Source organism: Cottoperca gobio, chromosome 3 (genome assembly GCF_900634415.1).
Source record: "Cottoperca gobio chromosome 3, fCotGob3.1, whole genome shotgun sequence".
Taxonomy (NCBI): Eukaryota; Metazoa; Chordata; class Actinopteri; order Perciformes; family Bovichtidae; genus Cottoperca; species Cottoperca gobio.
This window is the reverse complement of record NC_041357.1, coordinates 18376761-18400094: the sequence shown is the minus strand read 5'-3', so window position 1 is coordinate 18400094 and position 23334 is coordinate 18376761. Positions and strand designations below refer to the sequence as shown.

Below are 23334 nucleotides of genomic sequence, written 5' to 3'. Positions count from 1 at the left end.
GCAAACCAAGATAGGGGCCACCTAAGGCCACCTGCATTGTGCAGCAAAAACCGCTGCAGCATTGTTTCACAGACCCAGCTGTAAGCATCTATACCTGTATCCATAAGTAGCCACGTGCACCTTTCAGATGCAGTCCTATTAATCACACACAGATATCAGAGCAAGTGCAGCAACACAAAGATGGCCTACCTGCAGGTTCTCAATGCAAGCCCTATGCCGCAGCAGTTATTACTTGCTAGAGTAACTCCCAACATTTTTCTTCGTCTTCAAGCTCAAAAGAGCCGACTGCTCCCTGAGGTTTTACAGTACCAAGTGAACGATCCGCAGCATGATTCTGTCTGATTCAGCCAAAGTTAGGCTATCTGTCATACTACAGACACACTCCCCTGAGCATACACCGAGACACACACACACACACACACACACACACACACACACACACACACACACACACACAGACACAAATTGCATATGTTCATGGTCAGATTATCTGTTTGATCTCTAAACCCCATAATCCCGAAACATCAAAAATAAATCAAACATCACAAAAAAAAACTAAATTTGTAACAGAAAAGAATGTTTAAAATAGGCAGAGATGGCTACTCTAAATATGTTTGAAAAAGAAACCATATGACCACATCAGATTAAAGAAACTGAAATTCTGGTTCACCTCTTGCTTGCTAATCCAGTGTTGTCCATAAATAATGAAATGACTAATATAGCACAGCTTTTGTAGTATGTTAGACTGGACAATAACATAATATAGCAATGAATGGAACTGGTGTCCACCTATGAAATAATGGTTTGTGGGTAGCTGGCAAGCTTGCTAGCTAGATAGATGACAAGGTGGGTAGATAGCTCATTAGGTAGATCTCTTCTTGTGATGAAATGATATTATTATATAATAAATTAATATAATAATAAATAGGAGATGTCCATCCCAACGCCTGGACGTGTGTTAAGATACAGTGTCTTCATGCTGTCACCCCTTTGACCACATGCTCTTTAGAAACAAAACATGACAGGCGTAGTTGAATTTCATTGTGTCCTTAAGGATTACATTATCTGAACCAGGGTAATCCCTGTTTTCTAATACCATTTCATGAAAGCCGTGTTACTTGCCAGTGCTTTTGTCCAAAAAGCAGAGGGGCAGATAAACAGCCACTGGATCCTCTAACAATCGGATTCAGCTAACCCTCATGCTGTGAAACATGTCTAAATCCCTTACACAATCATGTCAGACAGGCATCATCCGAACACTAAATACCCTCCATCTACCCCCATCCCTCGTCCGGGACCGCCACACACACACAAGCAGGAACACACATGTGAAAAAAAAGGTCTTGTTTTAACATTTTGGGAGCTTTCTTCAGCAAGATGACAGAGGAGGATTTTATCAAATTACTGCTGAAGAACGCTCTGTAAACCATACTAGGAGACAATACTAGACAAATGTATTGTTCAGACCCTTGATTACATTACATTGCTCTTTGGTTCAGTGGTAAATGAAAAAGTCATCACATTTAAGCAAAAAGTACAGAAGGTACTGTGTGGGAGAAATTTGATTAGTCTGGTACATTTTGCTGCAGAGAATCTTGGCCCTGAGTGTGTCCAAGCTTGTATAGCGCAGCACTCTTTACTGCAGCAAACCTGTCTGTACAACAGTGTTTTCTTCAGTGTGTACAGTATATCTAAATGTTATTAGTAAAGGAAAACAAAGACATTTCTGACTCTTCATCAAGATGATCCAATACCTTCTCCTCTACTCACAATCTCCTCTATGCAGGACCTGCCGATTGAGTCAGCTCTTTGTGTGTGTGTGTGTGTGTGTGTGTGTGTGGTGTGTGTGTGGTGTGTGTGTGTGTGTGTGTGTGTGTGTGTGTGTGTGGTGTGTGTGTGCGTGTGCGTGTGTGTGTGTGTGCGTGTGTGAGAGAGAGAGAGAGCAATATCTGTTCTCTGCTGGGAGCTAACTGTGTCCAGACTGGCTCCAGGCTTGGAGGGATCTCTCTCCTGCAGTTCTCATTACAGAATCTGAGCAGACACACACCCTAGAGCAAAAGCAGCCACTGAACAAACACACTCCCACAAGAGACTTACATTACAGTAATACACAGGGTTAAGACAACACAGCTACTCCATGACTGCAATGAACAACACGCAGGCAACACACACGCAGGCCCCAGTCAACCAAAAAAACACACAACATCTAGAAGGATGCAAACAATCTGTTTTCCCAGTGTCATTGTCTTGTTAGGGGCTTCACATCTGTTCTGCATAAACATGCTGTACATAAATCTATCAAAGCACTGCAGATTTCTCCCACAATCCCTCTAAATTGTCTATTTATTCTCTGGTATCATCATACTATTTTTCAATACAGAAGTGACAAAAGTGATTAAATACCTGATCACCACATTGCACGATTAGACGTCAAATAATGGTTATTTCAATAAAGTACACAGGTGTTAAAAATGATAAAAACTGATTTCAAAATGTGGTTTTTAATCATTTCTCATCTGTCCTTCTTGGTTGCTAAAGCCTGCAGTTTATCACATTATCATTTTATCCAGGAAATTAAACAGATGGATTAAATTAATTAGCTGAGGTTCCACTTGGCTGGCAGAGGGTAACTGAATTGAGAGGCTATTTTTAGATCTCTGTATCCTGAGAGTGTGGAGAGAGCTTATGGAGACTTACGACGCTTCTTAAGACAGGCTTCAGTGGAGGAAGGTGGGCCACATCTGGTGCACAGCCCGACAGGATCGAGATTTTACCAGAAAAGTCCGTTCCCCAGAATTTCTATCCCACTCACAGAGGCTGATCTAAATCACATTCTGGGGAATTTAAAAGGTCACGGTCTTAATACACACAGAATGCACTCCCTTTTCAAATACCTCAACCTTCTGCTAAGTATCATCATTATTTCTATTCTTAGAAGTTTTAAGTCTCCCAGGAAATGTGCAGAATGTCTGTAGTTAAGGAGAGGTCTCGTCCTTTCTCTTGATAGTGTCTTCCCTTTATTCGTGTGTACCCTGCACCAATTTTAGGTGTGTCATTGTTCAGACTGAAATGGTACGGACATTCATAGCTGAACTTAAACATATGACCTCTCTATAAACTAAGCATACAAATGAAGAGCTGTGCCTTTTGGCCAAGGGATGAAAGGAGAAGGATAAACTGGGCTGGGTGTGACCGAGGTGTACTCAGCCTTACTGGAACTGACTAAGTGAAATAAACATCACATTAGATGTTATCCAACGCCCTGAGTAGAACCAGACCAAGCTAAAACCGACCATTACATAATCGATTAAAAACAGACTACCACACAAGACTAGACAAACCCACGAGAAGCTCATTAATGTTACTTTAAAATGAGATGCACTAGAATTGATTTAAAGATGACCCAAACTGTCAACTCTTGTTATCTGTGGCCCATACTGTAGGTGAAACTTTGTGTTTACAGCCCACTGCTCTCTGTGGCTGAAAGCACAGCAGGGGGGCTGACCGATGAGGGAGCACATGCACGAATGATAAATAGGCAAAGTAACCTTATGCTGCGGCTGACATCGAGACCCTGACAGAATGATAATAAGCTTGATATCTTGTGCATGGATTTATGTGGCATATTTTCCATGTCACAACTCATTCAAATAGACAGAATTAACAGCTTAAAAACTGTAGGTTGCCACTACATATATCTGTACGGTCTGACGGTATTTGCACTGGTAAATCCCTAGATTTCAAACAGTGTTAAAGTATAGCCATATACAGCAGTGTACAGTTAACTTTGATGCTGAAAGTTGAAACACAATGGATAGAGCGATGATGCTTAAGTCAATGATGCAAACAATATCAAATTCATCAAAAAGAGATCAAAATAGTCATGGAAAAGTGTAATATGCAGCAGATGAGACATTGCATGGGCGAGTATATATATGGTATATCTCTGTGGGTCTGTCTGTGTGTGGGCTGGGCCTTAATAGCAGCTGTGCTAAGCGTTGAGAAGCAAACATGTTTACATGTTAACCATGTAAGCAAGTACATTCCTTTGAGAAGATCTGGCTTACTGAGAATTGCGAGGACTGCATTAAAACCTTCACTACAGTCTAACCTACAGAGACATCCCACATTAACCATGTAGAAGAGCATCATAATCAGCATGAGAGATCACAGTTCTGCTGACATCGACACAGCGGTCAGTGACCTGTGATCATGAGGCACTGCAGTGAGCATCTCTCTCTCTTTCTCCCTCTCCGTTTTCTCATTCCTGGAGAGACTGCACCATTAGTCCACACTGAAATACGCACTCCCCAAAGGCAAATCAAAGGTTTGTTAAAGCTAAACAGCCAGCAGCCTGCTCTGCCACAAAAACGGACGACAGACACTGTTCAGCATGCATTTAAACGATCCTCTCTGCACATACACTTAACGGCATGCAATCTGAAGCACTTTATCTCCTGCGGCTGCCGGAAAGCTTTAGCCAACACACCTCCTGAGTAGCTACGTAGCAATCCAATCCCACATATGGGGCTGGGATACACACCTGTGAGTCGCATGATACACTGGCTGCCTCTTGTATGGGACGTGTAAGGTTGACTGTCCTGGTTGGCCCAACATGTTAGCTGCTGGTCTGTGATTTGCTGCGCTCTGCTCTGCTCTTCTCAGTGTTGCCTCTGTGTGTGTACTCCTCTCAGCTGGTTGTGCTGCTGTTGCTGATGTCTTCCGCTGTGCTCTGTGGCGTCGATTCATTCAAAACATCCCCTTTCCCGCTTCTCCTGTGTCGGGCTGCTGAGGTGGTGCTAAAAATACACGTAATCACTGAACTGTCCCCTGTCTCCGAGAGCATTAGGTTAGTGATGGGTATTATTAAAGTCAGCCAACCTCACCAATACATCATGTAAGCGGGCCCAGAGCACTAAGTAAAACCACAGGTACAAAGCTTTAGCCATTAACCAATATAATCATATTCTCTTCTCTCACATTCATTCCCTGAAGTGGTACTCCTTCTCTCCTCACCTCTCCTCTGTTCACTTCTAATTTCTGCGTTCCTTAGCGGAGCTCTGCAGTCAGAGCATTTGCCTGAACAGGACGCCCTCTCTGCTCCATTCCTTCTGCAGTCATGCAATCAATGCACAGCATGCACTTTAAACAAGAGGAGAGGAATGAGGAGGGAGAAGGAGGAATTACAGTAGTGAGTAAGGAAAAAAGAGAAAGAGATGAGGAGTGATATGTGAGAGAAAGTGTGTTGCAACTTATACATAATGATCGATAAATGTATAAAGTAAACTCTACATGCCGATCTTTATGCTATAATATTTTGGCAGTTAGTAAGCAAGAAATGTTCTTATGGTATCACTTTGTATCAACTGAAAATGATTGAAGGTGTGCCCCCATGAGTATCATTATAGAATATTAACAATGTCCAACAACAACAACATTTCAATGCAGGATGACTGTCTTCAATAAGCTTAAGAAGGAAATACTGTAAAAGCAGTGAGATTAGATGAAGGAGGGAGAGTGTTGGGGAGTAGTAGTGAGATATAATTCACCACATGATAAATGGAAGTGAAAACTGGACTATGGCCTAACAGCTGAAAAGACTGATGACAAGGCCATGCTACACATGCCTTCTATCAGCTAATAGAGACACTGGGGAGGACAGGTGACAAATCTGTTCTGCATGGACTCAGGAAGTCAACTCACAGATTGAACTGACAGTACCTACACACACATACACACATGGAGGTAAAGCAGCAGCTGCTGTTGTTGGTCTTATCACGAGTTTCATCCTCTGCAGCTCTTTCTCATCCATCTACACTCTGCTTCACATCTCGTTAGCATACCCCAGGAGTCGAAGGCACTCACACTGCGAGCCTCTTCAACGCTGTTCAGAGGATATGATAGATCTCTGGGTCTTAAGACCACCAATGATTATTTGAACTGTGCATTAGCTCTCTTTTACAGTGATCATGAAAACACTGCAACATGCACACCATTCAGTAAAATGTAAAACAACCATACACTGGCAAACCACGGGACTGCTAGAGAGCAGAGCGGTTCCAAAGTGTCTGCAGTAAAGAAAGGATGCACACAGGAACTCACTTTCTGATGAAATAAGAGTTTAAAGGGAAACCAAATGTTTGTAATTACATTAATAGAAAAGGGGAATGTTTGGAAATACTGCAAGAATGATTCAAAAATACGTAAATAATAACCCACACCCACTTACACTCAGTGGTGTAAAGTATATTTACTCACATATTTCAGAGGGAAATATTGTACCTTTTTATTCCACCACATCTATTGGACTGACATACTGCAGTTACTCTAACTAGTTACCTTGCAGATTTAGTTTTTACATACAAAATGTGATCTGTTTCTAAAGAGTGATAGGATAGTTCTATAATCTATATTAAACTACCCAACAATATATACAGTAGTATCATATGCAACAATAATCCAATAACATGTATATAACAATATAACACTGCGAGGTAGTGTGTCACTCTGCTGCACATTGAGTAATTATATGTTTGATACTTCAAGTACATTTTCTTGTGAATACCTTCCTACTTTTACTGATATAATATTTCAAATGCAGGACTTTTGACTGTAACTTGGTAAAAGATCTGAATACTTCTTCCACCTCTGCTTACAACCAATAGCATGACCCTCAACAAACTGTATGACCACAACTGAAATGAACAAATATTCTGAATATAGTGATATATACTGAAATATAGAAATGTGCACAATCACAAAGCAATGAAACATTTGAATGCATATAATAAAAATAAATATTCACATAATGAATGAAACAAGATTTAAACTTTTATTTGTTTAAGTTTTTAAAAGATGAAACTGATCTGGTTAGCCTTCACTTGTAAGACGGGCACTTTTTTTAATCAAAGATAACAATGTCTAACGTGATTCATCTTCTTTGTCTTCAGTAAACTCGCAGCATGAATCTGAGAGCTACAGAGTCCTCTCAATCGTACATGTCGCTACATTGCTACTCACCAGTTAGTGATCAGATGTGACAAGAAGTAAATCCAATTCAAAAGTCTCAAATGTCCAAATCTGTCCTGATCCTGAAGATGGCCAATAAGGAGTCTCTCCTTCTGTTCTCTTTACGTATGGTGACTGAGCCTGTTTTAACTGTGTGCACAATGCTAGGTGGGTGAGCTGGAACAGGCACAAAGAGTGGTGTCAGATAGGAGTATAACTGCTGTTTCAGCCCTCTCTCTCTACTCTGGATCACTCTGTAACACTACCAGCACTTACAGTACAGAGCTCTACTTAGCCTCTCTAGGGAAGAATAGTATGATAACTCTCCATTGTTCAGTCCCTATAAATGAGAAGAAGGTGGGGGAAATGGGAAGGGTCTGACTTGTGAATAAACTCTGAAGCCACCACTGGTTCTGGTGACCACAGATGAGCAGTATTCACCTCTCTGTGTTGTCCGGTCAATGTAGAGTGCTGACCTTGGTCTCTGACTGCAACCAGAGCCTTCAGTATCACCTCGAGTCCTCTTTATCAGATCACATCCCCGTCAGTCAGGGAGAGGGAGAGAGGATGGAGGGCAGACTATAGCTGAGTGGCTGGCTCAGGCTGCTGCTACTGCCGGTTCAATAATCCACAGGCAGACATATATATAAGAGCAGAGGACTGGACGAGGGTGGTTTAGGTCGATACGTACGTTAGACAGCCAGATCATCATTCATACTTCACTCTTCTACCTCCTGCCACGGTTGTCCTGCTGGCTTTAATAACAAAATGAAGCTATAATAACAATGTATCAATCTCAGTCTGTTGTGTTAGCAAATCAGAAAGCCAGAAGAAAAAAAAGCTTTGCAACAATAACTACAGGTGAAAAACAAACATTTCTCAGAAATGCAGGAAATATTGTGTAATAAATGTGCAATACAGAACTAATGCAACATGGACCATAAGCCTGCACAACATGAAAGGCTTAAGCAAGTACCAAAACACTTCATGACTACCTGAACACTACCTGTCTGCATAATAAATAAAACAACAGTAAAACTGCATCAAACTATGAAATAGACAAAGACTCAACAGCAATATCTAGTGGCTACCTACAGAACAGCACTTCATGACAAACACTTCACTCCACAGATATGGTGCATACATCATCCATCAGTCAAACACTTCTTACAGTGATTTGAAAACTTCAGTCTTAGCTGCGCAATCCAAGCTTCATCTCACTAAGAAAAAATGACAGACGATGAATGGTTTGAGGCGAAGACGTAAAACATCTCATTCTCAAAGATTCAGATTAGCAAAAAGGAGAATCAATCAGATCATGAATAAGGAATTAGACTTGCATCTATGCACTGAAGCAAATGAAATTGGACCGCTTTGTGAGAACTCACACAGCTGTGCAGTCAATGTGTTCAATAAATGCTGCAGTGAGTGAAATTGCCCTAACCACCAGATCTGCTCTCGCTAGCATTGGGCAGACGGGCCTTTTCATTTATCTTTTTCACACTCAATATTCCATGAATGGGAACAGCAATATTCAATTAAGTAATCTACAATGACAAACATTTTTCGGAGCTCATGCACTCAATCTGCTGCGGAACATAAACTTATTGAAGTGTGTATTATTCAGACTGTAGATAATATACCTTAAGGAATATGTACAGAGTAAGCCACGTATACAAAGCACATGTATTGCTACAAATCCTATGATCAGTCAATACATGTCAGATTAAGCAGACAGGAGGAGGAGGACTGTGAGATTCTGTTTGGTTTTGTCATGGTTACAAATGCATTCTGTTGTGCAAATCTGTGTTACTTAATGACAAGCAATGATCTTTACATATCTTCAAGGTGCTATATACTGTATATGTATGTATGAGTACAGAGGAGAACCTGCAAACTCTCTATTGGTCCTGTATCATTTTCAATCAGTACATGGCAGCATTTCATGTTCTAACAAGACCATAGGGCCCACAGAAGAATCAGTTATGTTCAAGGTCATCTTGAACATAACAAGTCTGAGATTGTTCTCTGATTAATAAACTTGTTTCTTGTATGCATGTACACTCTGTTAGAACGCACTATAAAAACGTAATGTCGACATATATACCTTATAAAGTTGTTTAGCAAACTAGAAATTCCAGCAGACGCTGAAACAGAGAGTCATGTGTCTTGCCCCTGGATGAATTTAAATCCAACGTTCACTCTCTTTCCAGCTCCTTTTGGTCCTCACCAACTCATGCGGGAAATACTTTTCTCTTTAGCTGCTCAGTGCGCCGCTGTGTACACCAGCTAGTTACTAACGTGGTCTGTCTGCCTTTACAGCTGTAAAGATTGCTCAGTTGATGTGATATTCCCTTTGGGTTTGTCACTACGAGTGACACTTTCCACACCTATTGATTTGAACCATAGTTAATATAAAAAGTATTGATTAGCGCAGCTTTAATACTGTTGTTTATAATTAAAGTAGAAGAAGCTTCATAGATTCTGCTCTATGTGTAGCATGGTAGTGATAGTTGCAGCAAGAGCTCGGAAGCAGTTTCATTGTAGAACTAAGCGAAACACTTTCCATGCAGTATATTATATATATATAGTATATTTACTTTTACCAGATTGAACCTATGCCATTTTTATCTAATGCAGATTGTCTAAGTATTAGATGTTCTACTGGTTATATAATATATACATTAACTATTTTATTGTCTAACACATTTACACCTAACACTGGAATCTTCTGGGCAGAATAAAAATTAAAAAGGTTAGGTCTTAGATATGCTCTCTAGAAAGACTCTTTTTACACAACATCCATCTTTCACCTCTCTGGCTGGTAAGTAATCACATCTCTTCTCACTCGTCTGAGATGAGAACAGTGTGGGACCGGCTTCTCTCTGCAGTGGCTCCAGTCATACTCAGGCTCTGACAGAATGCGGCAGAAAGAACTGTCATCTGAATTCAATCAGTGGGAGGCTGTACAAACGCTCTCTTTTCTCCAGAGAGGCGGCTGAATTTACTCAGGTGCAGAGCTCCCTTCTTTAACAACAGGAAAAGAGTCATACACAAAAAAGCGTACAGAAGTTTACATTTTCTTTCTTGCATACCAGCTCCATTTCCATTAGTTGTAACTCCAGATTGTAGTAGGGTTCATGTATAAAAACAATTATTTTACACAAAGTAAAAGAGAAAATGTAACAGTTATAATGTCATTAAACCAGTGTTACCTTGTCTCAATATGAATCTCCTCCTTCTCCAAACTGGAGAGCTCCAGCTCAGCAACCACCTCTGTTTCATGATCAGCCGAGTCAGGCCCCTGGCCAAGGGGCAGGCAACTGCAGCAGCAGGTCCCCATGCCGGCTCGGGCATTTCCCCTGCCTTGTTTCTGCTCTGACTCCTGCTCCAGCTCTGACTGGTCAACCTGCTTAAGCCGTCTGAAGCAAGTGAATGAAATCATTCTAGATGTGTATCATCCCACAGAGCACACCTCAGGCACACAGTTCTTAATGTATTCATTCATTGCAGGTTCCCGGATTAAATATTGCAAGTCCAAACTAGGCCTGGTGGAAAGCTTCCTTTGTATTCTGCAGCACAAACGTCCACTGTACCAGACTCTCAATCTACTCTTTGTTTTCATCGTCTTTATTCAGTCCGCTGCTTTAACCTCCAACTGTATTTGAAGGCCCCGACAGTACTGTACAGTATGTATTGTTTGAATGTCACAAGCCTCGTAATAAGTCACCAAATGACATGATATTGACAACACTGCTCAGTTTATAAAACGCTGTAGCCTCAAGTGAAGGTTCAGGCCGCGGACATCACGGAGAGAAGATCTATGCACAAACAGAATAGCTGGACACGATTGAAACACGATACGAGGATCTACTGATAATGACAAATGGTCATCATAAATCACCGTAAAGAGTGAAAGAATTCACTACCTCATCAACATCCTATTTGCAACTCCTTTGCCATAAATGCTGATCTTCAGTATTCCTGCGTACGCTGCTAAAGACGGTGTTGGCATGTGCACTGTTGCCATCTTCAGAGGATTAATGATTGGTGCTTCAAGGCGACGTTGAGTCTCTATGCCGTTTTTATCGGGAAATACATTTTATTGTTCCATGTAGTTTGTGGGTGTATAAAAGAGAGTGACAGAGAAATCAAGTTCTCTCCTTGCTCCACTTTAACCATCATTTTCAACTGTAAAAAAATAAGAAAGAAAGAAAAATAGAAATAAATAGAAGCAAGACAATGTTTGTGGCACTATGATAGTACAAAGACTGGCAAAAGAGCATTACATCAGGCTGCTGTTCTCTTGACCTTGAAATATATTTTGCCTTCAGTATTTTCATTCCCTGCACAGCACACATGGTGCAATGGTGGGAAGAGAAGCGCAACAAGCTAGGAGTTAAATCAAAATGAGGCAGCGCAAGCTATGGTGCTGGTATTTTATCAGACAAAATAGGACTTTGATGCTGATCAGTCTTTTTCTAATTTCATCAGAAATGAAACAACACAAATACAAATGAACTCTTCACAAAAGACTACATTCCCCAACCAGCAGGCATTTCTAAGCATAAAGGGAGGAAGTCTAACTTGACAAAGCATTTCCTGCAACATGGTATACAGGAGTGCCCTGCTCCAAACACTAGGATGGCTTTAATGCACAGTCTAAATTGCACTGTGTGTGCTGTGCTGTGTAAATGTGTGACGATAAAAAAAAAAGGATTCAAATTCAAATCTTCCATTTCAAGTGTTTTTTAGTCTCCTGTCAAAGTATTAATGCCCCCAAAATCAAATGTCTATTTTTCAGAGATTAGGCAGAAGTAATCTGATGCATCAGGATTTGCCTGTCAAGAATGACACCACCATTTCAGTGTATCTATTTTCAGCTGAAGGTCACTGTCTGAACAAACAACTTGAGGGAAGGAAGAGAAAAGAGAGACTGAACTGTGTTTAAGCTCACAGAAGGGATGTATATCTGAGACAGTGTTAGTCCATACTGTATAGTTATACATTTGTCTTATGACTTCTTTGAGTAAAAAAATGAAAGCATCAAAAATATGTACAAATAAATGAGTACGATTACTGACACATAGTTCATTGGGCTGAAGTGCAGAAGTTGTACAAGATGGTAGGTGACAGAGCACTATCGGCTTTGTGTCTCTGCTCGCATAAGCAAATTTACAAAACAAATCCAATCATAATGCAGCTATGCTGCTAATTTGAATGTTATCATGCTAATGCTGATCCTGTGCTCATCAGGAATCTCTGTCAGACATGAAGAAATAACACAAAGAGGCATAATGCAACTTTCACAGCCAGAGAGCCGATTCAGTAAAGCCAGGATGTATCAAGAAAATAGCTGGAGTTCCTTTGATGCCTTGGTGTCAACATCTTTGCTTTGTGGTGCTGTAGAGTAAGTGGATCCTAAGCTGCACTGCAGAACAGAGAAACTACACTGAAAGTGATGCTATAAGAGTCTGAAGACACCGCTTCAAGAACTATGGTTCCTACAGTACTCTGTGTAGCCCGAAAGAGCCAGTTCAACAAGCACAGCTGGCCCTTCTCGACATGAAATTGTAGGGAAAATGCAACACTGTCTGCAAGGTGTGCCAAAGCAGTAGCAACTAGCAAGTATGAGGGCAGACCTGCACACCCGCACTATATAAATATGTAATGAATATTTGTCAACTGGAGCGAATTTACAGTAGGAAAGCTGTTGGTATTATGAGATCTTATTACGTGAAACATCTGTGACAAAAAGGTCACCTCATTTTATCCACACTTTCATCCTTTTCATCCTTATTGTTTGTAACATCCAAGCACAGTTTATACACGGACATCCTTTCAGGTAGCACAATAGATTTATATATCAATATCTATGTTGGTATACACAGAGTAGACTTATGTAGACTGTCAGTGAAGATGAAAATCTGTTCCTGTCACCCTCACCTCAGCTTTGCTGAAACAAAAGCATTTGCACTGATCCCTCTCCTGCCTGTGTCCTGCGGGCAGGAGAGCTCTATCTAATTAGTATTCAGTGGTGTGTTTTCCATCTTTCTTTATTACTTCCCATGGCACCCGACAAAGATTTCCAAACAACGTCCCTTTACACGCACAGTCCTTTGCAAACATGAGGCCACTTAGCAAGTCTAACAGCACTCGCGCTCATCTAATGTCTCAACACATGTCAGTGAAATATGTTGTTGAGCTTCAAAACATTACATGAAGTTTGAGCTTCCAACCTGAGTCTTAAATGCGAGCATTGATCATTTCTAAAAAGGGTCATAAGGGAGTTTCTGCTGCGTCTTTGCCTCTCTGAAAATAAAACCTTCCTGCCTGAGCCCAAAGGAGGACCTGTTGGGAAAACACTTTAAAACTCATATCCTAAATCCACTGTTGTCAAGTTGTCTCACACAGAATGGTCCTGCACGAAACACATTTGAAGTTTTACCTCACTTAAAAAGTTTAAAAGTCATGTCCAGTGTCAACAGTACAAATTGACAGTTCTAAGAGAGACACAATATTCCCAAATAGCTTAAATTTAACGTTTTTAGCATTTGATGAATTCTAGCATGGATACTTATTTATTTTTATTTTCTGAACTTACACATCAAACACTAAACTTACACATAAAACACATTTCATGTTAAAATAATCTAATATCAAGAAAGGCAAAGGTCATTTGAAGGATCTTGGGGCTCATTTTTCTTCTTCTATCTTTTTTGGCAACGATGTTTTGAACTCAGCAATGAGGTATGGATTTGCTGTGTTCACAGAAAAAGAAAGCTTCATTAAACAGCCTTAAGATAGGGGCCTGCCGGGATATTAAACCTTTTTTTTTTTTTATCCCCCCATTAAAATATCCTGCTTCAAAACTCTCAAAACATACCATGGCTAATTAACTCCTACTGCCCGAATCAAAAAGAGTCAGCTAGTTAAAAAATGCAAGCGCAGCCTAAAAACACAACAAGCAGCAGGGGAATGGAAAGGTAAACAGGATAAAATATTGATGGGGTTATCACACCTGAGGAGTAAATCAAGATGACAGAAGCCTTTTTTGGTGTGAAATCTATTTGAGTTTTACATTACACACTTCTACCTGGACTTCCCTTCCAAAGCATTGTAAGCCCATTCAACAATGTGAACTGTGTCCTCAACAGGACTCCATTGTACCTCAGTGGAGTCATTTCTTTCCCTCTATAGAATATAGAATTTCCTATGCTCAGTGAGTGCCAGTGATGTGGTGGAGAGTAAATCTAACTGACCTCAGTTTCCCCGGCATTAACCATGTGAGGGATGTATTAGGGTTCATGACAGCTGAGGCCTCCTTCCGTTATAACTTGAAAGGGAAGCTTAACTTAGTTGTACTGCACCTAATTATATAATATGTTATACACATGTCATTGCCACACATCTAATTTGTAAGCCTTCTTTTGCTGACCAATTCCTTACTTAAATGGATATGAATCCAATACAAATGTTCGGAGATTGAAGCGGGATGATTTTGGAGGATGATTTTCAAATTGGGTCACTTCCTTGGAGATTTGCCAGAAGTATGACAGCCAGAGACAGACACTATTTCAATCTGTTTCAGATGACGACAGAGCTCGTCCATTAGTTTTGAGAACGTTCCATTCCAATCTCCAAATTTCAATGTATTGATTTGTTAATGTTGGTGTATCAAAGGTACCGTAAACTACGTCATTTAAACTTTATTTCATCATAAATAAATCGTTTTTTATTTAAATATGTAAATTAAGACACTGAGAAAAGCTTAGACCATTACATGTGTGGCACTAAACAACAAACATCATCAGTACCCTTAATACCGATAGTTCAGGTCTGTAGGCTGGCCTACAGCGAGGTGTAAATAAATGTCTGAACAATCCTTTGTACTCCACCTCAGCTAAATTCCACCATTAACACAAAACCAAATCTATGTACCGTTGTCATAGCAGCATCATGTGGACTTCAGTCCTGCTTGAGTTTGTTGCCGTATGCTTCCTGGTCAGCTAAGAGATGGAGAGCAATGTTTCTATCAAAGAGCCTATTGCTTTGTGCTAATAATCAACAGTCAAGAGAGCTTCTCATAAAGTCTAATGTTTAAGTGAGAATTATATGAGTGTTAGATGACATTTCTTAAGACAAAAAGAACCACGATGTGCACCCTGGAGCAGAAAAATGTACTCACGTAAACTCCATGCTAATGGGGGATGTCCCTGTCGTATTAATGGGAATTTTAAAATGCGTTGTAGCCAGTTCAAAATGAATATCCAGTGATGATTTTAATGGTTTGAAATAGGGCCACAGTCCAAGTTGTCCAGTCCCTTTCCAATTTTCTACTGTGATGTAAGGAATATTCCTATTGAGTTAGAGCCAACTTCATCGTCTTTAGCGTTTCAGGTTTGCCAGTTAACATCAATACCTAAACCATATCAAGCACAAAAACTGTTAACATATTCCCTGAGAGTAAGCTGTTTATTAACCTTTAATCTGCCTAAACCAACTCGTGTTTTTAAGAACAAAGTAGCTACAAATAAGTCAGGCCTGTGTATCCACTCTTATAGCAATATAATGTAATTAGCTGAGTGCTGGAGTTAAAAGCCAGGTAAGCTTAAAACAAATGACAATTCTTTTAATTGTCCTGTAGGCACATGGGACAAATACAGAAACTTGGCATCATTCAGGTCTGCAATAAATCAAACAAATCACCAGAGATAAAATTCTCTACAATGAGAATGGCAGTATTCGTTCCCCAGAGAAAAATAACAGTTATTTCCCCCACTGAGTTGTAATGAAAGGTTGTGCTTATCACAAGCACAACACTGATCAGCTGTTTCTCAAAGTAATTATTTATATGAACACTAAACAGCAATATGGGACTTCATAGTCACACTGTTTCAAGAATTAAACAAAGACAATAAATGCCATATAGCAGTTGGGAACACAGAATTATTTCAATTGTCGATATGTTATAATCTGCTGTCAAATATTTACAAAATGTAGCCAAAGATACAAGTTCATTTTGACCGAAGCTGTTGTATATTCCTTATTAATATTTCTTTTAAGGAGACCAAAATCCTACTCTACTACACTACGCTACTAAAGAAAAGTGTATACCGTTCATTCTCATGGACCAAGATATCGCTGTGTGTTCCTGTCTAATGTTCGACTCCTAGAAATTAGCCCACGAAAACACAGAACCAAGCAGGGAGCAGGAGCAATACAGGATCCTTCCACCAAGCCAACTGGGCAACAAGTAGTCAGCTGATTTAATAGCCTTTAACATATAGGCTACCATATATCACACAACATCACTTTTGTATTGTTCTCGCTTCTTACAGAGAAAAAGCGAGTAAAAGAGAGAAACACAATGACCGCCTTTCTTCTGCACACAATATAAGTGTCAGCAACGACAAATGTGTTAGTTGAAACCATTTTATGAATGCTAGAATGTCTTTTGATGTGGCTAGTGAATGCATGGGCATTCATTTGTTTGGCTCAACTATTATAGTGTCTCTTTTATTAAACTGTTTTATACTTATTGTAGCAAAAAAAAGAGTTTGCATTGTTAAATCAGTGCAGCAAACTGGTGTCTGCAGAGCACCGCATTTTGTTGAGCAAAGACCTCTTATTAGTAACTATCAACCTCCGAAAGACTGCAGCTGGGATATAAAACCTCTCCATACAGCCCCTCTGTCTGGAACAAATGGGGCAAACTAAAACGGCCATGACAGGACGACGGGTAGTGGAACTACACAACTTTCAACAAGCTACGATGGGAGGAGTCATCGTAATTCCAAATGATCCAGCTTCAAGGGAGAATTTATGTCTTCACTTTGTTTTATAGTAGGCTCTGTCTGTCATTGTTAGCCTGACTTATCTGATTGGTGTGGGCATGATTTGTCGTTGATGCTTGTGTCCTGGACTGCCACAGACCAGACTCCACCCAAACATCAGTGTATAACACTGCAGATGGTAATGCAAATGTAATGCACATACTCCTTAGCTGATTTTCAAACCTGATTGCTGCAATCTGAATGTGTGAAGGACATGTGAAAACCTGTCCAAAAAAATAATAACTTCACGCTGTGGTCTGTGACTTTGTAAATCCTGTCCTCTCTGCCTCAATAATGCAATCATGTCATACATCTCTGTCACCACATGGTCACACCCCTCTCTCCTGCAACCTTTACAGTCTCTCTATTACACACTCTCTCTCTCTCTCTCTCTCTCTCTCTCTCTCTCTCTCTCTCTCTCTCTCTCTCTCTCTCTCTCACACACACACACATGCACACATACACCAAGGCTATACACCTATCTAATGGAGAGAGTAGAGGTCCTGCATGGAGGATGTGAGGAGAATTTTAATAACCTTCCTGTCCTGCTAGGCACTGCCACTTTCCATTAACAATGCAGGCAGAGATAATTGCTCTCACCTATCCGATGGGACCCCTGTGTGTTAATCCATATGCTGATGTGTTTCAGTGTCATTAGTCCTGTGCACGCTGTGTTTTTAAATTTAAAAAAACAGCACAGCCTTTTGATCTAGTTTCACTGAATCATGTTACCGTGTCTGAGCTGCACAGAGACAAACATGCTAATGGAAGGAGTTGAAACGCATTTTACACACTGCACTTTAAAAGGAAACAAGCAGCTAAAGGGATTTTACACCGCCAAACAACGAAGCAATGCTCATGAAGCCACTCACTTGATGAAGTAGCTGGCTCCTTCGTCCGTGAAACCCTCTTCCCATCCTCTTGGCAAATCTATAACACGAAGAAAAACACATTGAACGGCCCGCCACAGGCAGAAAACACATTGCAGCAAGAAAAATGTCCCCTTGGCATCCAACAAATCAGATAGTTTGTCGCGTACCTGACCGTATCATGTGTCCCGAGTTAACAGGTTCACCAGTGCGTGGATGTAGCCAAGTAGTGCTGTGAGTTTTATCACTGCAAGAAAGACACCTGTTACTGAGCGATAATAAAACAACAAAAATCCTTAATAATGCCACGTAAAGTACCACGCGTTGAATAGCGAAACCCGCTCACTTTATAAAGAAGACCCGGCCGTCTCTACAAACTCCATACGACCAGTGGTCAGGTAGGGTGTCCCGTCCGAGAGGTGCCGCCATGATCTCTCTTCTCCGGCTCGGCTCGTCCCCCCTCTCCCTCTCCGCACACTTTTCTAGGGAGCCCAGATAAAACCACCGCTAGGGCTGCATAGTTTTTTTTTTTTAAAGGGGAAGAATACCAAACTCGACCACTTTCTCTGTTTTTCATGTCTAACCAGCTCATACAAGTAGCAGTCAGGTAGGTGGTTATAATAAAGCTCATATCTCTGCAAGAGAATAATTAATGAAGCCCACTGCGGAGAAAAGTAGGGTGTAGCCCCCAGGGTGAAGTGAAGTGCACTGGAATAAAGCTGGAACTTGTGACTGGGATAATTTGCCACATACATAAAACAAACATTAGGAACACATGTAGCAATCCTAAAACTAATTCTAGTAGCAAAAATGTAAGGGATATTAAAAAAATATAGGAACACCTCAATGAAACCAAACAAATCATTATGCTTAATTTTCTCTCTATGCTACTACAGTATGTGGAGATGTACATGTGATGGAAATATGAGAGAAATACAGATAAAACAAGGAAACCCAGCATCCTCACAGAAATATGTTATCACAGTCTTATTATAAGAGACAGGTTGCTGCCATGTCTGAGGAGACTAGGAAATTAAAAGTATGAGTTGATTAATTTTAGTTTCTTCTACTGATTCTTCTTAAAGCAGATTTAATAAAGGTTGGATTAAAGCACAGTCAACACATGTAGACAATTCAACAGAATGCATTTATATATATAATAAATAAGTACATAAGTAAACATTGCAATGGACCTTGTAACTACTCACAGCTTACTAAAGGTGCAGAGCAGAAAAAGTACAATAAACAAAAGTATTTTAAGTTATCTATTGATTCAGATATCTTGCCTTTGCAATAACCCGACAGAAATATTTCCATAATGTTATGTACTCTGTATGTTCCCTATGTACATGGTTACTAGCACTGCATATAGACAAGAATGGGAAAACCAGACTTAATATGTATGGAAAGAGACTCTAAGACAAATCTGTGTTTCTTGGGGAGGAAGAGGGGGGGCTTAGCAAACATTTTTCAATTATGCGTATTACCTTGAGACAAAGAAATAAAAGGAATGTGTGTTGTACAAGGTCTCTGTAATACTGTGTGTGTGTGTGTGTGTGTGTGTGTGTGTGTGTGTGTGTGTGTGTGTGTGTGTGTGTGTGTGTGTGTGTGTGTGTGTCTGTGTGTGTGTGTGCGGACATGTGCATGCTCAGAGCGGAGCATGCCTGCATGCGTAAATTAATGTATGTCCATCCATGCATGTAAGCTTTAGATGTAATTTGTCAGCCTCACATCACGTTAACTGCAGTCACACTTTGAGGACAGAGAGCCTTCCTGACCATGACACATTACAATAATGCTTACACTGCATCAAACAGACCTGCCCAATGTACCAATGGTGCCCATAAATTTCACTTGGGCTATTTGAGGGAAGGCAATGTTCAAAGTCACAGTAGTGTTGGCACAGGAGTTGTTTTGCTGAGCATTGAGCACCAACAAACAAGCAGCAAGGTTCCCCTTCGTCATACGGTCTCTTATATAACTGCACTGTCATTAATATCATTTAACATTATGTGCTTTAACTGGGAAAGAGCAATTCCCCTAATAAACTTGTCAAACAATCGTCAAAGACGTGCACAATTACCTTCCCCTTGTGTTTCCTGTGAGGTGTAGATTACAGTTATCTGTATGTGCCCTTTATGAAAGGAAAATAATACTGTATCTGGTGCACATCAGTGAGCAGAAAGCATCTGGCAAAATTATAAATATTTGATCTAGAATTCCCTTTTGGGGATGCTTTGTTCAAACATTCTCCAATGGTTTAAGGCCCTGCTCTTCAAAGATAGTGAGAGATACAATGTTTCCTCTAAAAAACAAACAAACCAAAAACAATATGATGCAACTGCTGTGCTGAAACCAATGCACTGTGAACCTTCTAGTCTTATCTGCTTGACAGATGAGTAAAAGAACAAACACATTTTTCCTGCTATAATATGTTTCTAACCTTCCACATGGAGTCTCTGTTGTATAGGACACATAATAAGAAATTCATTATCAAGTCAATTATATCTAGAGATGGGTGACATATTAAATGGAAAAACTGAAGTGTAGAAACATTTCAAGTGCACATGCTTTTATAAGAGGCACATGGGGGCACTGAATGGCTTGATGAGTTTTATGAATCATATATCTTAGCCTTCACAATCACCAGATCTAATCCCAATTGAAAACCTCAGCGAGTCGTGTTACAGTGACAGTGACCTCGATCATCATCAGTATATGCCAAGGAGCATTACATCTGTTTTTGGCTTTTAGTAGTGACCCAACACTACACCCAGACACCAGTTATGTACATGTTGTTTTTTCCTTTTATTTCACAGTCATGTGTATTGTACTCACTATACCGTAAAGGAACAAATTAAATGTGTTAATCATAAAATCCTATAGCCTATTACAACCGTCAAAATATGAGAACACCATCACAGATCTGGAGAAGAAACTATGCTGCATGTTGGGGAATCAATGTTCTACATTGTAAGGTCAAGCAGAGACCTGCAGAGACCTACAACGTGCAGAAATACTGTCTGAATTTAATCAATAATACCACTGCATTATTGATATTGCTGTACTTAATTTTGAAGTAATTTGGTGCTCAATTAACTTGTTGTATGTTCCTCATCCAGTCTGCAAAATGAAGCACAGGGTCACTGGAACGTCATACATACTGCAGTGTAATCATCCGGTATCCCCACTCAATTGCTGTAATTTGACCTTGCTGTGATTTATCATCATCCGTACGACACACAACCACTTATACATACTAATTCATACACAAATACACACATAGTTGATGCGCAGTCCAGTGCAGCTCTGTAGCATGGTCTCTGCTGCTGCGGAGTCCTGCCTCTCGGCTGCCAGAGGCTCACAATGCAGCAAGGTGACTCAATGTTATTGTCTTCTCCTCAGAGAGCCTCCTCCCGCTGAATCACAGCTTACTAAAGGTGCTGAACAGAAAATGCAATAAAGAATCTCTTTCTTCATCTCAGATTAGTTTGGATCTTATATCTGGCAGATGCCCACATATAAAATTAATAACATATTTTGAGAAATGCATTTATTTAAATGATCCCTTAATTTCAGCAGGGTAAAGTAGTCTATATAAATGAGTGTGTACCACTGACTCAAAGTGCCTGAATTATTAACTACACACTCTGTTGGGTAATTTTCTTTAGACAATAGTCTCCTGTTCATTATGCAGCGCATTTAATCAATATAAAGCTGTTGATTTAAAAACAAGTGCTGATTTTCCTGATTTGCACTAGCTTTCCTTCACTTTCTATATTAGTTAGACAATGATTAATTGCCTTCCAGCTAAAACCATTACACTGACATCTACAGGGCAGTGATATTATATTTAGTAATAAGCCAACTGATCAAAAGAAAAATTAGATTCAGTGTCTTGTTGTACCTGCCAAGGCTCATAAATATTATTTTGGGGTTTTTATTCGAGCACCCATAGTTCCAGCAGAAAGCCAATACATCTCCTGAGCAACAGATGTATGCCCTCTGTCCATGATGGTCCGAGTAGCTGTTGAAAGAATAAAGAGGGTTATCTGCAATCTGATTTCATCACAGTTAAAAAAAAATTTACATTTGTAATTTTTAGTAAAAAAACCCTCAATAAACAGAACAACTACTGCCGGTGCCGGGGCTAACAAGGACAGTAGCTTCAAGCTGGTGTTAATCATGCACTCATTATCTCCTGTGGCTCCCAACATATTGGACCAGTTAAGCCATCATGGACTTCCAGTTCTACCTGACTATGAACAGACTGGAATAATATAACTCAGCCAATAGAGCACAATAGCACCCTCTGTTGGAAAGATGGGGGATTACCTTTGTGCACGTATATACATGTGTGTCTTTTTGAACTTGAATTTAATTGAATATACATACAGAATATACTCTATTCTGCATATAAATGCAATGTTGGACTGTTAAAATACAATAAAATCCATTCCATTTGATGGTAGTGAAAGCTATTATGTCTACAAACAACCTAGTGAATGTAATCATTTGATTAATTACTATTAACAAGCACTTTATGCACATGCTTAATTGAGTTTCAAGGATGGAAATACACAGATTAAAGATTACAACCCAATGCAGGACAAAATGATCACTTTGTCTGGGTATTTGCATACAAAACAATGCATAGAAAAATGTTGACTTCTTTCGGATTACTTACAGTATTTATAATTTATTTGGGTGTCTTCAGAAATCTCATAGAAGCACTGGTTTCATCTGCCTGTGCAGCCTGCGGAGGGCATTGAGAGGAGTGTAACCATCTGTAAGTACAGCCACCAGATTCTATGTGAGCTCTGCCATTGAACACTGCGAGCACAGCTGGGGTGAGAGGTGCACTTGGACCCATTAATCAAAGACTGCTGCTTCTCTCAAGTATTGCAATGTTTATTAAATTATATGTTGTACTGATTTTAATAATATCATAATTATTATTATTATTATTCAGTGGGATTTATTTTCCATAGAATGATATGCATACTATGTGTTCTATTTCATCTGACCGTTATTTTAATTGTATTTTAACAAGTGTTTTATTTTCCATTAACTTATAATTCTATACCTCTTTTTATGTTAATTCTATGTCTATTTTCTCTTATTGTAAAGTACTTTGTGCTGCATATCTTGTAAGAAAGGTGCTATACAAATCAAGTTTATTATTATTATCGTTATTATTTTCGCTTCAGTAAATTAATCAGACTACTTTGTCCACCACCTGTGCAGTGAAAGAATAGAATAGTTGACGTGTATATACTTTAGTTAAGTCAATTCAATAGAAATGTTCCTTTTTACAAATTAAAAAATAACCAAGACAGATGAAGGCTACATGTTATTCTGCATTAGACACGGGTTAGAAATCGATAAATAAATCGCTAATTGTGATGAAAAAAACTAACTGTGCTCCCGAAACGAGCCACAATTGATCATTCAGCGTCACTGCATCGTGTGAATGTTTACTGACCTTCACTCTTTTAGAATGCTGTTAAAGTAACCGCCCACCCGCTCTGTCGTCATGTCGCCACGTAAAATTCAATGCAACGCAACTTGCTAGTCCGTTTGACAGACAGCTGAACTGACCACTGCGGTTAACGCTACCA

The 23334-nt window shown here is 39.8% G+C and overlaps 1 protein-coding gene and 1 long non-coding RNA gene across 9 annotated transcripts in view; both read right to left on the bottom strand.

Annotated features, from left to right (window-relative positions):
- The window catches only part of plekha7b (pleckstrin homology domain containing, family A member 7b), a 67407-nt gene extending 49233 nt beyond the window's left edge, over positions 1-18174 (bottom strand). For 7 of the 8 annotated variants that reach the window (XM_029427935.1, XM_029427985.1, XM_029427946.1 and 4 more), the window contains exons 1-3: positions 18060-18174; positions 17884-17960; positions 17717-17774 (exon numbers count right to left, since the gene is read on the bottom strand). In XM_029427935.1, the coding sequence (XP_029283795.1) occupies positions 17717-17774; positions 17884-17960; positions 18060-18142 (218 nt within the window). In that variant the 5' untranslated portion in view covers positions 18143-18174. Of the gene's footprint in view, positions 1-4543; positions 4662-17716; positions 17775-17883; positions 17961-18059 lie in introns of those variants that run through there. The other variant, XM_029427970.1, reaches the window with a different exon arrangement.
- Positions 18175-20499: 2325 nt separating this feature from the next.
- LOC115005891 (uncharacterized) lies at positions 20500-23250 on the bottom strand. Its single transcript, XR_003831997.1, has 3 exons — positions 23199-23250; positions 21621-21740; positions 20500-21156 (listed from the first exon to the last, which is right to left on the bottom strand). It is a non-coding gene; the product is annotated as an uncharacterized LOC115005891 (long non-coding RNA).
- Between the last annotated feature and the right edge of the window lie 84 nt (positions 23251-23334).